The following is an 18,382-nucleotide window of genomic DNA, read 5'->3' on the forward strand; positions in this document are numbered from 1 at the left end:
ATATACACATAAAAATACTTCACATGATTCATCTCAGATTGAACACTCTCTTAAAAATTAAAAGGGTCAGCTGGGTGAGGTGGCTCATGCCTGTAATCCCAGCACTTTGGGAGGCTGAGGGGGGCGGATCACAAGGTCAAGAGATCGAGACCATCCTGGCCAACATGGTGAAACCCGTCTCTACTAAAAATACAAAAATTAGATGGGCGTGGTGGCGTGTACCTGTAGTCCCAGCTACTCAGGAGGCTGAGGCAGGAGAATCACTTGAACCTGGGAGGCGGAGGTTGCAGTAAGCCGAGATCACACCACTGCACTCCAGCCTGGCAATAGAGCTAGACTCCGGAGTCTCAAAAAGAAAAAAAAAATTTAGAAGGGTCTAAAATAAACTTTTTTTTTTTGAGACAGAGTCTGGCTCTGTCGCCCAGGCTAGGGTGCAGTGGTGCGATCTCGGCTCACTGCAATCTCTGCCTCCCGGGTTCACGCTGTTCTCCCAACTCAGCTTCCCGAGTACCTGGGACTACAGGCGCCCGCCATCATGCCTGGCTAACTTTTCTAAAATAAACATTTCTCAATGCAGGGCATTTTCATTAAAACGAATTCATGAAAACCTTCCGTCCCCAGCAGGCATGGGGCAAGAGAGCTCTTGGCAGGCCATGGTGGCCAGATGGGATTATTTCCTGGAAGACTGAGCCCGGGAATCCACTTGCAGCTTTGTAAATGTACTCAGGCTTCACAGGAACCTTAGAAAACTTGGAAGCCACTGTGTCCCCAGCTCTCACTCCCTCCTGGTAGAGCCCTGCCACAGACAGATCAAGAGGCACGTGGAAGAAAATATGAGCCCTCCAGGAATTTCAGTCAAAACCAGCTGAGATTTGAGAGTGAGACATGGCTTTTCCAACTATAGCTGGTGTGTGTGAATTCTTACAAAATTGCAGCAGCAGCACTGTCACTGTGGGTGAGAGATGATGTGGTCCATTTGAGAAAAGTCTATTTTCTTCCTTAAATCACATTCCAATTTCCATTGCCAATTAATAAACCACATCCCTCATATTGAACCTTCACTTAGCTTTTGAGGAAAAAGTGCATTGACTTTTTCTCCTGCTATAACCTATTCAGAAAGCCTAGCTTGAAACTGCTGGGGATCTGAATCATTTCCAGAGCATGTGGAGAGGGGGTAAAAGGAAATGTGACTTGAAAGAGATATTTGGTATCCAACATCAGCTGTGATGAATCCTCACGGCTATTTAGGAGAGCCTGGAATCAGAATCAGAGGAAAAATGAGTAAGGAAACTAACATGTTCTGCTTTACTGCTACCTGAAAGTCAAGGCAAAACACAACTATCTCTAGTGGAGAACTCCTTGCACCATCACGTGAAATGACATATATGAGAGCTTTTTAACAACAGCACAATTCCAAAGTCTATCCAGGGCTTCCAGATCAGCTCTCATGAACAATTAACTTGCCTGTTTCACTTCAGAAGTTAATTTCCCATGGGATGAGCTGACCATAAATCTGTTTTATATTCTAATCTATTCTAATCAGCATAATTCTAAGGTCAAACATGAGTAGATTTCAAGTATTACATTTTTATTGAACCCAACTTTCTTCTTCATTCATGGGTTTGCAACCTTTTTGCTCTCAGGACTGCTTTATACTAAAACATTACCAAGGCCCCAAAAGCTTTTGTGTATATGGGTATGACTATCAGTATTTGCCATATTAGTAATTAAAATGATTTATTAATTCATTAAAATAAGCTCAATACATGTTAAACATAAGTTTCCAAAACAAAGAAAATTTAGTGAGAAGTGGTATTTTCTATTTTTGCAAATCCCTTTAATGTCTGACTTAATATATCATATATAATCATATATTATATATGCCATATTTTAATATATATGTCATATAATCATATATATAACATATCATATATATCTGTTTCTGCATTCAATCTGTTGTGATACGTTATTTTGGTTGAAATACATGAAGAAAATCCACAGGTATCTATTTAGAAAATCCACAGATACCTATTTAGAAAATCCACAGGTATGTATTCAGAAAAAGGAAGAGTTTGCAGACCCTCTTCAAAGTGTCTCAAGGACTCCCAGGGATCCTTGAGCCAAACTTGGAGAACTGCTGCCCTAGCGTTCCTTAGGGGAGAAACTTTAGGGATTATATAAGAAAAAATGGTTATACAAATGATTATAAAAGAAAAATCATCTCGGTTTCCATTCAGCCTCTGCCCACTTGCATGGTATTCAAAGATCAGTAAGAAATAAGATATATTGACAGAATACAGCATGGGAATCATGGTTTTGGTGTTTTCATTCCCTTCCCACCTGGACTAAGGTGGATTCTGAAAATTTCACAGGCAAATTTCCTGCTTATCTTTGAGCTAGGTGCCTTCCATTTGTATATGTGGGTAAATGTACTTTAATCCTGGATTTCTGTAATGTTAATTAAATATCAACATCTTATACCATAGTTAGGAGATAAAAATTAAAAGGCACATCCTTAAGAATCTCACCTGTACTTTGCGAACAAAGGATGGAGTCACTCTCTTCTCAAAGTCATCTATAGGCGTGTATGAATTAAGGATCTTTATGATCTGCAAACAGTACATAACATGGTGTTAGACCATGCAAAATAATAACTCTGTTCATAAAATAATGGTTCTGGTTATTGGGAACCATCGGGAAGCACAGGTGGTTCTTTTGGCCTATAATTTGGCTCAGGAACTGTATGTTACCTATTTCCAAGAAAAGAAAACAAAGGGAGAAAAGTGCCATAGGGAGCAAAGGCAAATCAGATAATCAGACATCAGTAAGAGGAGCCCCTTCCAGCCTCCCCACCTCCCACATGCCCACCCCTCCACATACACATTTGTGAGTTTAACGGGCAGGGAATGCATTGCAGAGATTTGTGTGTGTATGTGTGTGTGATTATTATTATTATTATTTTTGACATAGGGTCTCCCTTTATTGACCAGGCTGGGGTGCAGTGGCATGATCTTGGCTCACTGCAGCCTCGAATCCCTGGACTCACATGATCCTCCCGCCTCAGCCTCCCAAGTACCTGGGACCAAAGGTGTGTGCCATCACCCCCAGCTTTTTTTTTTTTTTTTTTTTGGTAGAGTGTCTTGCTATGTTGCCCAGACTGGTCTCAAACTCCTGGGCTCAAGCAATCCTCCCACCTTGGCCTCTCAAAGTGCTGGATTACAGCTGTGAGTCACCTCGCCCAGCCCATTTCTATGTGTTTAAGACCTAGTGTTAGTATTTAATAAATATTTATAGATAAAAGGGTGGGCCATGGGTGATAGGTATGATCCCAAGAGAACACACAGAACCAGGGGGCCCACAGCGGGCTAAGCCAATAAAGGCAATGCCCACTGCACTGATGTGTCAGGGAAGAGCCAGGGAGACACCAGGCAAGTCCGGTCACCTGTACAGCAGACAGTGAGGTGCAGCGTTCGTAGATCTCCTTAGCATCACTGTCTGTGGTCTTCTTGACCTGAAGCAACCAGGCTGCCTGAGAGAGGGGCTCCAACGTTTCCTTTGCTAAGCTGTTCTGCAAATTCTTATCTTTAAGCCATTCTTCTAAGTAGCTGATATTGCACCTGGAGGGAAAGGCAGAAGAACAGAGAACACTTTAGGGAAGGGTGCTAGAGCACCGTGTGTGTCCCAAGAGGGTACCAGAGTTCGCTGAGATCCTTAAGACCACAGCTCAGCAGTTTCTCATCTGCAAAATGAGGGAGCTGGACTGATGGTGAGCTCTCCTGATCCAGAGTTCTAAGACTCACGGTGGTCTAGGCTGAGGGGCCAGAACAGCTATAGACTTTGGGGACAATCTGAGCAAAGAACAGTGATTGCAATCACTTACGAAATACAATTTTGAAAATTGATTAAAGTAAAGAAACAGTGATATCTGAAGAGAAGACTTCCATAAGTATAAAAAACTGTTTTCTTTTTCCTGAATTGGTAGAAATCTTTCAATTAGCGAAGGCTTTCTTTCAGTCGACTGCAGTTTTTATTCTTATTTCTGTCATTAACTGCCACATGGGTTTATGAGTTAAGAGGCATGGGTTTTAGTCCTACCAATCCACTGTGTGAGCCTGGGAAGTTAATCGACCTCTCCGGGCACAATGAGAGTGTTGAGAACCCTCAAACATTGCTAGTGGGAATGTAAAATGGTACAGCTGTTGTGGAAGACAGTTTGGTGGTTTCTCAAAATTGAATACAGAGTTACCATATGACACAGCAATTCTACTCCTAGATATATACTCAAGAGAAGTGAAAGCATGTCCAAACAAAGCCCTGTACACAAATGTTCACAGCAGCATTATTCGTAATAGCCCAAAAGTGAGAACAACCCAAAATATCCATCAACTGATGAATGAATGAACAAACTGTGGCATTATCCCTACAATGGGATATTATTCAGCAATAAAAAGGAATGAGGTGCTGATATTTGCTACACGGATGAACCTCCCAAACATTACGTAAGTGAAAGAAGCCATCCACAAAAGGTAACATTTTATGATTCAATTTATTTTTAAATGTCCAGAATAGGCAAAATCTGTAGTGGAGTAGGGAGTTGGGGTGGGGGATGAGAGTGGCTGTTAATGGGTATAAGGTTTCATTCTGGAGGGATGAACATGTTCTAAAATTGCATTACGGTGATAGTTGCACAACTATGTAAATATATCAAAAAGACTGAACTATACACTTTACTTATTTATTTTTGAGATAGCGTCTCACTCTATCACCCAGGCGGGAGTACAGTGGCCCAATCTCAGCTCACTGCAACCTCCATCTCTCAGGTTCAAGCGAGTCTCCTGTTTTAGCCTCCTGAGTAGCTGGGATTACAGGCACCTGCCACTACGCCTGGCTAATTTTTGTATTTTTAGTAGAGACAGGGTTTCACCATGTTGGCCAGGCTGGTCTTGAACTCCTTGCCTCAAGCGATCTGCCCACCTCAGCCTCCCAAAGCGCCGGGATTATAGGTGTGAGCAACTGTGCCCAGCCTGAACTACATACTTTAAACAGGTGAACTGTATGGTATATAAATTACATATCAATGAAACTGCTAAAATTGAGTGTTGAATAAAGTGATCTCTAAAGTCAGTTTCAGCTCTGGGCCGGGCATGGTGGCTCACGCCTATAATCTCAGCACTTTGGGAGACTAAGGCAGGCTGATCACTTGAGGTCAGAAGTTCGAGACCAGCCTGGCCAATATGGCAAAACCCTGTCTCCACTAAAAATACAAAAAATTAGCTGGGTGTGGTGGTGGATGCCTGTAATCCCAGCTACTCGGGAGGCTGAGGCAGGAGAATCACTTGAACCTGGGAGGCGGAGGTTGCAGTGAGTTGAGACTGTGCCACTGTACGTCAGCCTGGGCGACAGAGTGAGACTTTCTCAAAATAAATAGTCAGTCTCAGCTCTGACCTTAACGATTAGCAATGCCCCATGTGGGTCTTCTTTCTGGCTGTAACATTTGGACAGTGATGCTGAATTAATGTTATTCCATAGGATAGTGGGTGTGAGATAACATATCTTGCATTGGTTCTCACTATCCCCCATTTTTGCATTGCTACTTTTGTCCCACTAGTTTGAGTTCTTATTACTTTTGTTTAGGTTTTTGTTGTTGTTGTTGTTGTTGTTTGTTTGAGACAGAGTGTCAGTGTCGCTCTGTTGCTCAGGATGGAGAGTAGTGGTGCAATCTTGGCTCACTGCAAGCTCCGCCTCCTGGGTTCATGCCATTCTCCTGCCTCAGCCTTCCGAGTAGCTGGGACTACAGGCGCCCACCACCATGCCCAGCTAATTTTTTGTATTTTTAGTAGAGACGGGGTTTCACCGTGTTTAAGCCAGGACAGTCTCAATCTCCTGACCTCGTGATCTGCCTGCCTTGGCCTCCCAAAGTGCTGGGATTACAGGCATGAGCCACCGCGCCTGGCCCTTTTAGTTTTTATTACAGGTTTCGTGGGGCTCCCATCTCAGCCCTTCTAATTCACCCTATTCAAATACTGCCGCAGTCTATTCTAAAATCTGAATTTTGAGCACATTAATTCTCCCACTCAAAGATGTGTAGTGGGTTTCCACTTCCTGGTGAGATGGAGTAACCACACTCCATCTTGTCTGTCCCACTGAACGCAGCTACAAAGCCTGGATGGAATGCACTGGGCAGCTATTTGAGGACTTGGAAAAATAAATAGTAGCAGGTGTACTGGGGAAGATGACCAGAATTTGAAGTACTTCCAAGTCAAAAGTGAGATCATCACTTTTCCCCTCTGCTATTCACTAGCCTCTACTCGCCACAGTTTGAAACTCAGAGGTGGGCATCAATGCCAACAAAGACTTCCAGGGGGAGCTCTCTGGTTCTAGCTCAAGGAGCTGAAAAGGGGCCTCCTAATGCTCAATGCCCTACCTTTTCCCTCTCCTTTTTCTCTATACTTTCATGCTCAAGTTCCGATCCCATGTCGACAGCAGTGGTGGCAAAGGAGGCCAGGAGGAACCTAAAACTCAAAGAGAAGGGAAACTTCCTTTCCAATTGGAGGATCTGTGGTTCAAGGTTCTCTCTTTGCCCTCACCATTTGACCCCAGATGGGGACCTGCAGTAAGTACATGGCAGAGCAAGTCAAGGAAAGCTCCAGTTTTCTAGCTGAAGCACCAAAAAGGGGGCAGAAAGTAATAGGAATGCCACAGAAAGGGAGGAGCCTGGGAAAGTTGGGAAAAGCAATTTGTTAAAGTTCTTTATTAACTCCTGGGTTTATCCCTGAGCCCATGCATGAATCTGACCCTAAACAGCATACACAGACTTTGAGAACTGAACTATGAAACATACCATTACCCAAGTTCCAAGGTGGCCACTGTTTTTCACATATATGAAACGGACCCAAAGAGCACTACAAAATCCTTACACATGGAAATGACATGAGAACCACAAAACATAGAGGATGGTCAGAACTTGCAGTCTGGACCCAAATGCACTGTCCACCTGATGAAAATATCAACATTCTCTGTTGCGGGAAGTCAGGGACCCTGAACGGAGGGACTGGCTGAAGCCGTGGCAGAAGAACATAAATTGTGAAGATTTCATGGACATTTATTAGTTCCCCAAATTAACACTTTTATAATTTCTTACACCTGTCTTTACTGCAATCTCTGAACATAAACTGTGAAGATTTCATGGACACTTATCATTTCCCCAATCAATACCCTTGTGATTTCCTATGCCTGTCTTTACTTTAATCTCTTAATCCCGTCATCTTCTTTGTAAGCTGAGGAGGATATATGTCGCCTCAGGACCCTGTGATGATTGCATTAACTGCACAAATTGTTTGTAGAGCATGTGTGTTTGAACAATATGAAATCTGGGCATCTTGAAAAAAGAACAGGATAACAGCAATGTTCAGGGAACAAGAGAGATAAGACTTCTGGCCACCGATGAGCCGGATGGAACAGAGCCATATTTCTCTTCTTTCAAAGGCAAATAGGAGAAATATCGCTGAATTCTTTTTCTCAGCAAGGAACATCCCTGAGAAAGAGAATGCTCTGAGGGTAGGTCTACAGAGCCCCCCAAGGCAGCTGCCTTTAATAATGAAGTCAAGGATGAAATAAGCCCCGGTCTCCTGTAGCCTCCCAGCTTATTAGGATGAGAAATTCACTAATAAATTTTGGTCAGACAGGTTGTCTACCAAACCCTGTTTCCGATAAGATGTTATCAATGACAATAAAATTGAAACTTCATTAGCAATTTTAATTTCGCCCATCCTGTGGTCCTGTGATCTCGCCCTGCCTCCATTTGCTTTGTGATATTTTATTACCTTGTGAAGTATGTGATCTCTGTGACCCACACCCTATTCGTGCACTCCCTCTCCTTTTGAAAATTGCTAATAAAAACTTACTGGTTTTACAGCTCGGGGAACATCACGGAACCTGCCAACATGTGACGTCTCCCTTGGACACCCAGCTTTAAATTTCTCTCTCTTGTGCTCTTTCCCTTTACTTCTCAAACCAGCCAAGACGCATAGGAAATAGAAAAGAACCCATGTTAACCATCGGGGGCGGGTTCCCTTGATAATTCTCCATATGATTTAAAGACTTAGAGTCTTGGCCAGGGATGGTGGCTCACATCTGTAATACCAGCACTTTGGGAGGCTGAGGCAGGTAGATCACTTGAGATCAGGAGTTTGAGACCAGCTTGGCCAACATGGTGAAACCCTGTCTCTACTAGAAATACACAAATTAGCCAGGCATGGTGGTGCGCACTTGTAATCCTAGCAACTCGGGAGGCTGAGGCACAAGAATTGCTTGAACCCAGATGGAGGTTTCAGTGAGCCAAGATTGGGCCGCTGCACTCAAGCCTGGGTGACAGAGCAAGACTCAGTCTCAAAAAAACAAAAAACAAAAACAAAAACAAACCCCAATAAAAACTAAAAAATAAGACCTAGAGTCTCATTATACAGTACTTAAAAATATCCAATGTACAATTCAAAATTGGCATATGAAGAACCAGAAAGATCTCAACTCACATTAAACAAAACAACTAATAGAAGTCAACACTGAGATGACACAGATATTCAAATTATCTGACCAAGACTTTAAAGAAGTCATCATAAAAATGCTCCAAAAAGTAAAGCCAAACTCTCTTGTAATGAATCAAAAGATATAAAGTCTCAGAAAAGAAACAGAAGATATAAAGAAAAAACAAATGGAAATTTTAGAATTGAAAAATACAATAATAGAAATAAAAGAACTCACTGAATGGGCTTACTAGCAGAATAGAGATGACAGAGGAGAGTCAGTGAACTTGAAAGGATTAACAGAGATTATCCAATCTGAACAGAACAGAAGAAAAGAACTAACAAAAAGGAGCAGAATTTTATGGACTTGTGGGACAATAATGAAAAGTCTTTAACAGTTGGTTCACTGAAGTTCCGGAAAGAGAAGATGAAGAGTATGATGCAGACAAAATATCTGAAAAAATGGTGGCTGAAAATGTACCAAATTTGGTGAATGGCCAGATTCAAGAAGCTCGGGAAATTCCAAACAGGCTAAACCCAAAGAAATCCACACCCAGACGCATCACAAACTGTGGAAAACTAAAGACAAAGAAAAAATCTTAAAAGCAATCAGAGAAAAATGATGCATTATTTATGGGGAATAGTTCAAATGACTATGGATTTCTTATCTGAAACCACAGTAGCTAGAAAAAAAGTAAAACATTTTTAAAATGGTGAAAGAAAACAACTGTCAATCCAGAATTCTACATCCTACAAACATATCCTTTAGGAATAAAGGTAAAGTGAAGACATTTTCAACTGAAAGAAAACTAAGAATTTATTGCCAATGAAACTCTAAAAGGTACACTAAAATACTTTCCTCAGGTAGAAGGAAAATTACATCAAAATGAGACTTGGAAAAAAATGAGACTTGGAACATTAGGAATGAAGAAACAACAGAAATGGTAAATACCTGGTTGAGTATAATAGACTATTCTTCTCTTACTGAATTCTTTAAAATATGTTTGATGGTTGAAAACTAAAGTTATAATATTGTATGGTATAGTTTTTGATGTATGTAGATCTAATATATAAGATCACTGCAACATAAAGTAGGGAGGCTAAAGGGACCTACATGATGGTAAGATTTCTACATTCCACTTGATGTGGTAAGATATGGATTCTAAATAGACTGTGAAAAGTTAAGTATATGTACTGGAATCTCTAGAGCAACAACTAAAAAAAAAGATCAAAGGGATAATACTAAAAACAAAAACAAACAAACAAACAAAAAACAGATAATTTAGAAAGGGATAGTAAAAAATTTCAAATAACCCAGAAGAAGCAGATAAAGAAAATGGAGAAGTGAAAACCAGAAGGAACAAGCAGAAATTAATAAAATGGTAGTCCTAAATATAAGCATTATATTACATTAAAATGATCTAAACGTCACAGTTCAGAAGCATAGATTCCAGCCTGAGCAACATAGTGAGACTCTGTTTCTACAAAAATGGCATATGCCTGCAGTACCAGCTACTTGTGGGGCTGAGGAGGGAGGATCACTTGAACCCAGGAGGTCAAGGTTGCAGTAAGCCATGATCATGCCACTGGACTCCAGCCTGAGTGACAAAGTGAGACCCTGACTCCAAAAACAAAACAAAGAAGCAGCAGCGTAGATTGTCAGGTTGGATTTTAAAAAAGTAGATGCGGCCGGGCGTGGTGGCTCACGCCTGTAATCCCAGCACTTTGGGAGGCCGAGGTGGGAGGATCACGAGGTCAGGAGATTGAGACCATCCTGGCGAACATGGTGAAACCCCATCTCTACTAAAAATACAAAAAAATTAGCCGGGCGTGATGGCGGGCGCCTGTAGTCCCAGCTTCTCAGGAGGCTGAGGCAGGAGAACAGCTTGAACCTGGGAGGCAACGGAGCTTGCAGTGAGTGGAGATCATGCCACTGCACTCCAGCCTGAGAGACAGAGTGAGACTCCGTCTCAAAAAAAAAAAAAAAAAAAAAAAGTAGATGCAAATATCTGCTGCCTACAAGAAATTCACTTCAAACATGATATAGGTAGGTTAAAAGTAAAAGGATAGGCAAAGATATATACTAAGGAAACACTAATTAAAAGAAAATTATAGTGGTTATATTAATTTCAGACAAAGCAGACTTTGGGGCAGGCAGAGAAAATTACCAGAGAGGCCGGACGCAGTGGCTCATGCCTGTAATCCCAGTACTTTGGGAGGCCGAGGCAGGCAGATCATGAGGTCAAGAGACTGAGACCGTCTTGGCTAATATGATGAAACCCCGTCTCTACTAAAAATACAAAAATTAGCTGGGCATGGTGGTGTGCATCTGTAGTCCAGCTACTTGGGGAGGCTGAGGCAGGAGAATCACTTGAACCTGGGAAGTGGAGGTTGCAGTGAGCCTAGATTGCGCCACTACACTCTAGCATGGGTGACAGAGTGAGACTGCCTCAAAAAAAAAAAAAAAAAAAAAAAAAAAAGTAAAAAGAAAAAGAAAATTACCAGAGAGGGATAAAGAAGGACACTACATAATGATAGGAGAAATACACTCACCAAGAAGACATAACAATTCTTAAAGTGTATGTACCAAACAGGAGAGCTTTAACATACATGAAGCAAAAACTGACAGATTGAGAAAAGAAACAGAAAAATTCATAATTACAGTTGGAAACTTCAACACTCCTCATAGTAATTAATAGAACTAGTAGAACAGTATCATCAACAAACTGAGTCTAATTGATGTTTACAGAACCTTCCAGCCAACAAGGGTAGACTACATATTCTTTTCAACTGCATGTATAATGTTCACAAAAACATCATATTCTTGGTCATAAAAGCAAATCTTCACAACTGTTAAAAGAGTTTAAATAATAAAAAATATGTTCTTTTTTTTTTTTTTTTTGAGACAGAGTCTCGTTCTGTAGTCCAGGCTGAAGTGCAGTGGTGCGATCTCGGCTCACTGCAACCTCCACCTGCTGGGTTCAAGCAATTCTCCTGCCTCAGCCTCTTGAGTAGCTGGGATTACAGGCACACACCACCACGCCTGGCTAATTTTTTTTTTTTTGTATTTTTAGAAAAGACAGGGTTTCACTATGTTGGCCAGACGTGTCTCGAACTCCTGACCTCGTGATCCGCCTGCCTCAGCCTCCCAAAGTGCTGGGATTATAGGCGTGAGCCACCACGCCCGGCCTTAAAGTATGTTCTTTTTTAAAAAACGTAAAAATATTTAGAGATTGTTATTTTTAAAGTAAAACTGGGAAAGTCCCAGGCAAGGTGGAATGGTAAGTCCATACAGGTTCCATTTCAGTATCAAAATCTATGGTACATTTCAACCTGTATGCACATTGAGATTTTTTTCTAATTGCGGTAAAAATGGTATAACATAAAATTTGCCATCTTATCCATTGTTATAGTACAGTAATATTAACTATATGTACATTGTTATACAGTAGATCTATAGAACTCTTTCAACTCATAAAACCGAAACTCTGTACTCATTGAACAGCTACTTCCTTTTCTCACTTCCCAAATCCCCTAACCACCATTCCCCTTTCTGTTTCTAAGAGTTTTACTGAAAAAGTATGTTCTATGGCCATAATGGAATTAAACCAAAAATCAAAAACAAAGATAACAAGAGAGTCTCCAAGCACTTAGAAGCTAACATACTTCTAAATAATCCATGGGCCAAACAGTAAGCCTCAAGGAAAATTAGAAAATATTTAGGACTGAACAAAAATGGAAAGAAAACATCAAAATTTGTAGGATGGAGCTAAGATAGTGCTAAGAGAAAAATGTATAGCATTAAATGCTTAGAAAAAAATAAAGTTCTCGAAGTCAATAATCAAAGCTTCTCCCTTTAGAAACTAGAAAAAGAGGAGCAAAATAAATCCAAACTAAGCGGAAGCAATGAAATGACAAAGACAATCTCAGAAATTAACTAAATTAAAAACAAAAAAATTCTGGGTGTGGTGGCTCATGCCAGTTATCCCAATTACTCAGGAGGCTGAGGTGGGAGAATCACTTGAGGGCAGGAGTTCAAGACCAGCCTGAGCAATATACAGACACTGCATCTCTAAAAATTAGCCAGGTGTGGTGGCACATGCCTGTAGTCTCAGCTCCTTTGGAGGCTGAGGCTGGAGGATTACGTGAGCCCAGGAGTTTGAGACCAGCCTGAGAAACATAGTGAGACCACCCCCACCTCAAAAAAAGAAAAGAAAAATCAATGAAATAAAAAACTGGTTCTTTGAAAAAAATCAATACAATTAATAAGCCTCTAGCAAATCTGACCAATAGAAAAACAGAAGACACAAATTACCAGTATCAGGAATGAAAGACAAATATCACTACCAATCCTGCAGAAACTAAAAGGATGACAAGGAAATATTATAAACAGTTCTATGCAGGTAAACTCAACAAATCAGATGAAATGGACCAATTCTTTGAAAATCCCAAACTACCAAAACTCACCTAAGATCAAATATATAACCTGAAGAGTCCTACAGCTATTAAAGCAATTGAATTCATAACTCAAACCTGTTGAAGAAAAAAATCTGTAGTGGCAGCTTCTGCTGATGCACTTCTCGGCTGGGTGCGGTGGCTCACGCCTACAATCCCAGCACTTTGGGAGGCCAAGGCAGGCAGATGGCTTGAGCTCAGGAGTTCAAGACCAGCCTGGGCAACATGGCAAAAATCTGTCTTAGGCAAAAATACAAAAAATTAGCCAGGTATGGCACTCGCCTGTGGGTCCAGCTACTTGGGAGGTTGAGGTGGGAGAATCACTTAAGCCTTGGAGGCGGAGTCTGCATCACTGCACTCACCCACAGAGTGAGACTCCATCTCAAAACAAGCAAAGAAACAAACAATAAAAATAAACCATGCATTTCTCACCCTCGCATTCCACTCTCTTTCTAACCAATTTTTCCATCATTCCTGGCATGCTTCATTCAAAGGGGCTGTTCATATTCTGCCTTCAGTTTTCCATCATTTCATCATGTGCTCATTTCTATAATTCTTGGTCTGTTGACTTGTTCTTCAAGACTCAAATCCTTGCCTTTCCTATTCTCCCAGATCTCCTCAGCCTGCATTATTCTAGTTTTTAACAGAACTGTCTCCATGAGACACTGGGCAAAACAGCCACAATGGAAATTGCTGTAAAAATGTTAGTGCAGTGATTATGAGATAATGTTCCATGTGAGGCATTAGTTTTGTAATTTGTGACTAGGAACAAAAAATAATTAGGTACTAGGAAAAAATCTTTGTATCTCCCAGGAATCACTCTGCTTCATGATACCCAATAAAACTAAAGAGCTGATCATGTTTTGCTTTTTGTCCTGGCAGCCAGGAAGCCCAGAGCCAGTTTTCAAGCTACTCTGCCTGCTATTTACATTTTAATTTTCTTTGGTTCTAGGGTTCTTTTCTTTTTTATTTTTGAGACCGAGTCTCGTTCTGTCACCCAGGCTGGAGTGCAGTGGTGCAATCTTGGCTCACTGCAAGCTCCGCCTCCCGGGTTCACGCCATTCTCCTGCCTTAGCCTCCCGAGTAGCTGGGACTACAGGTGCCCACAACCACGCCTGGCTAATGTTTTCGTAGTTTTAGTAGAGATGGGGTTTCACCGTGTTAGCCAGGATGGTCTCGATCTCCTGACCTTGTGATCCGCCCGCCTCAGCCTCCCAAAGTGCTGCGATTACAGGCATTAGCCACTGTGCTTGGCCGGTTCTAGTTTTCTACTTGTGTTCGTATTTTATTATTTTATTGCTTATGTTTTCACTGTAAAGCCACTGCAAATTCTTTGTAGGTCTTGCTGTGGTGGGCAATTAACAAATATCCAAATGACTAAAGGAAAGCCACTAAAATGCACGTGCTCCTCAGAGCAAAACACTATCAAAGCATTACTTCTCTGATGGCCACTTCCACCTGGTGGAAGGGAAAAAGTACTGGGTACCTGGGGGGCAGGTGTTTATCCTCAAAGAAGTTGTTCTAAGACCTAGAGTCATGGATCTCCCTCATGATCCTTTTCATTCGTGTCTCTACTCAGTCTTGGGGGATCCACTGATGGAGTGAGAACTGAGTTTAAGAAAGGCTCTGATGTGGCTTTACTTTAGGGCTGAAACCAGCTACAGAGGGCTACAGGATATCTGTTTGGAGCTTGTGAAATAAACATAACTCTTTCATTTCTTAATGAAGACATAAAGATCTGCAAAGACTAGTCCTTCTGAATACCCCTTCCTATCTGAAAACCATGCCCTGCTGTCATGGGAATTTGTGGGAATGGTCTATGGGGACTGACTCCAACTCCAAAGTTTCACTAATGCTAAAAAGGTGTAAGGGATGCCTCTCACATTTAGTTTTTGACTTAAGATACTTAAATTTTTAAAAAATTTTTGTGGGTACATAGTAGGTATATATATTTATGGGGTACATGAATTTTTTTTTTTTTTTTTTGAGATGGAGTTTCGCTTTGTTCCCCAGGCTGGAGTGCAGAGGTGTGATCTCAGCTCACTGCGATGTCTGCCTCCCCAGTTCAAGTGATTCTCTTGCCTCAGCCTCATGGGTAGCTGAGATTACAGGTGTACAACACCAGGTCTAGCTAATTTTTTTGTATTCTTAGTAGAGATGGAGGTTTCACCATGTTGCTCAGGCTGGTCTCGAACTCCTGACCCCAAATGATCCGCCTATCTCAGCCTCCCAAAGTCCTGGGATTACAGGCGTGAGCCACTGTGCCTGGCCCATGAAAAGTTTTGATACAGGCATGCAATGTGAAATAAGCACATCATGGAGAATAAGGTATCTGTTTCCTCAAGCATTTATTCTTTGAGTTACAAACAATCCATGACACTCCAAGTTATTTTATCTTTTTAATTATTTATTTATTTTAGAGCAAGATAGAGCAGAGTCTTGCTCTGTCACACAGGTTGGAGTGCAATGGTGTGATCTCAACTCACTGAAACCTCGGCTCACTGCAACCTCTGCCTCCGGGGTTCAAGTAATTCTCCTGCCTCAGCCTCCTGAGTAGCTGGCATTATAGGCACGTGCCACCACGCCCAGCTAATTTTTGTAATTTTAGTAGAGAGGGGTTTCACCATGTTGGCCAGGCTGGTCTCAAACTCCTGACCTCAGGTGATCCACCCACCTCGGTCTCCCAAAGTGCTGGGATTACAGGCGTGAGCCACTCCGCCCAGCCTCTAAGTTATTTAAAAATATACAATTAAGTTATTATTGACTACGGTCACCCAGTTGTGCTATCAAATAGTAGGTCTTATTCATTATTTCTATCTTTTTTGTAACCATTAACCATTTCCACCTCTCCCCAGCCCCCTACTACTCTTCCCAGCCTCTGGTAACCATCCTTCTACTTTCCATCTTTATGAATTCAATTGTTTTAATTTCTAGCTCCCACAAAATAAGTGAGAACATCTGATGTTTGTCTTTCTGTGCCTGGCTTATTTCACGTAGCATAATGATAGATACTTTCTTTGTCACCTTCCCTTACATCATTACCATCATCACTACCCCAGGTTCTCGTAACAGATACAGGTATCAAATTTCTGCACACACCATAAGAAACTTAAATATCTATCCTATATTACATGTTTTCCAATCACTTGATCAGTGTTAATTCAAATAGTAGCTCAGGGACCATGGTCTCTCAATTAAGAGATAGTAGTCACACCTCAAAACTAGATTACCAAGTCTTCGGGATGAACTCCAAATGCCTTAGCCTGGCATTCCAGACCCTCCCAGTGTAGATTCAACCTACCTCTTTACCTTGGTCCTGCTGCTCCCCACACCAGCCTCTGCTTACTCCACAAGCAGCCTGAGCAGGGGTTCTCAGTCACTCCCCACAATGCCTCTGACCATTACTCCTGCTTGGAACGTTCTTCTCCGTTTCCTTTATCACTCAAGGCACAACTCTCTGGCTTCCCCAACTGTTCCATCTGTAATCTCTCTCCTCTCTGATACATTTCCTGCACCACTTGTTTGTGATTTAATCATAGTTGCCTTTAATTATTATTTAGCTATTCAGAAGCTTCTCAAAGGCAGGGATCATATCGACTTTTCCTTGTTTCCTGTGTTCTCCACCTGGCAGTGCTATTCAGAGAAGGTGGTCACTACTGGTTGAGTGCATGACCACCCTAGAGGGCCAGAATTTAAGATACACATTTACTGGTTCTCGGTTAAAGCGGCTAGGCCAGTGCATCAAATTGGCAGGGTGTGGCGCGAGGGGAGTAGGCCCTGGGCGCCAGCATCCCGGGGTTCTTAGGGTGACTCGAATATCCCTACAGCAGTAGGGCCTAAACAGGGGTTTGACGCCACAGCAAGGAGGGTTAGGCGTGTGTGGCCTCGGTCTTTAAGAGTATCTTTTCTGCCGGCCTCTCTGCGTGAGTGGCGGTTTATGAGTTTTACCTGATCTGCATCCCTTTTCTGCAGGAGCACATGTCCTTGCGCAGGAAGAGGCTGTTCAGCGTGACCGCCCCGATCAAGAAGAAGAGCTGCTTCACCGCCTGCCTCACAAGCTCGGGGTCCAGGCCGTTCTGGCACATGGTGGTGTAGAAGTAACTCAGCTGTTGCAGGACGGAGGTCATGGTGTAGGCGTCCGTGTCGTCTACGCTGGAGGAGCGCTTCCGGAAGCCTGTGGGCTTCAGGCCGGAAATGCCCTGCAGGCTCTCGTACTCCAGCATGCCTGGCACTGCGGAGAGATGGGGAGGGTGTGCTGATACGCCAGGAGACACACACGGAACGTTCCCGACGCTCTTCTGTTTGTTTCAGGAGATGGAACATATTTCTTTTCTTTTCTTTTTTTTTTTTTGAGACGGAGTCTCGCTCTGTCGCCCAGGCTGGAGTGCAGTGGCCGGATCTTAGCTCACTGCAAGCTCCGCCTCCCAGGTTCCCGCCATTCTCCTGCCTCAGCCTCCCGAGTAGCTGGGACTACAGGCGCCCGCCACCTTGCCCAGGTAGTTTTTTGTATTTTTTAGTAGAGACCGGGTTTCACCGTGTTAGCCAGGATGATCTTGATCTCCTGACCTCGTGATCTGCCCGTCTCGGCCTCCCAAAGTGCTGGGATTACAGGCTTGAGCCACCGCCCCCGGCCGAGATGGGACATTTTTCTACAAGAGTCAGTGAATGTACTTGTGATAGAGAAAGCAAAAGAATCAAGGGTTTGGGACAGCAGGGTGTGTGTCGGGGGTAGGAATGGACGGCTGTTTCCAGCGGGGCTGCAGCTTGTCTTCTAGGTTTGAAGCAGCACGTTTTTCAGCCTCACAGGAAAGAAAGGCGGTTAGCGTGACAACTCATGGCCTGGGCATTAAAGCCTAAAGTATTTAAATTTCAGGAAATTAAGGAAAGTATACAAGAATTCGAATGGGGCTTTAGGATTTCAAAAATACTTGGCTAAGCCAAGAAGTAGAAGTACCACATATAATAGCAGTAGTAGAAATTTCCCCAAGTTTTTTCCTTCAGGATAAATCATCCTTATAGAAAGAAAGTTACCAACAGTGTACTATTATTTATGGAATCATTTTAAGCAAGCAAAGAATTAAAAGGTAGATACATGATTATATTTCCTTGACTTTTTAAACAATGTTACACATAATCACACATTACACATACCAAGTTTATGTTTTAAAAAGTCTTAATGTTACTATAAATATTTTTTGGTGATCAATTCTCTTCTTACCTATTATTGGTTGGATATTCTTTTCCATTATGATAATAAATTGATGATATATTCGTATAGCCACATCACTGAGAATCTGTCTGTATTCTGAAAGGTCAAAATTGTTCAAGCAATTCTTATTCTGATGTGGACTATTATGCTTCATGAATTCCTAAAAGTAATTTTAAACATAAAGTATTAGAATAAT

The 18,382-nt window shown here is 42.0% G+C and overlaps 1 protein-coding gene across 2 annotated transcripts in view; it reads right to left on the reverse strand.

Annotated features, from left to right (window-relative positions):
* Nucleotides 1–488: 488 nt before the first annotated feature.
* LOC116275839 (unconventional myosin-Vc-like) overlaps nt 489–18,382 on the reverse strand; it is a 36,298-nt gene continuing 18,404 nt past the window's right edge. For both annotated transcript variants that reach the window (XM_031668676.1, XM_031668677.1), the window contains exons 9-13: nt 18,196–18,346; nt 16,926–17,208; nt 3,443–3,617; nt 2,529–2,609; nt 489–1,254 (exon numbers count right to left, since the gene is read on the reverse strand). In XM_031668676.1, coding sequence (XP_031524536.1) covers nt 1,102–1,254; nt 2,529–2,609; nt 3,443–3,617; nt 16,926–17,208; nt 18,196–18,346 — 843 coding nt within the window. In that variant the 3' untranslated portion in view covers nt 489–1,101. The remainder of the gene's footprint in view (nt 1,255–2,528; nt 2,610–3,442; nt 3,618–16,925; nt 17,209–18,195; nt 18,347–18,382) is intronic.

The sequence above is a fragment of the Papio anubis genome, chromosome 7 (assembly GCF_008728515.1).
Source record: "Papio anubis isolate 15944 chromosome 7, Panubis1.0, whole genome shotgun sequence".
NCBI lineage: Eukaryota > Metazoa > Chordata > Mammalia > Primates > Cercopithecidae > Papio > Papio anubis.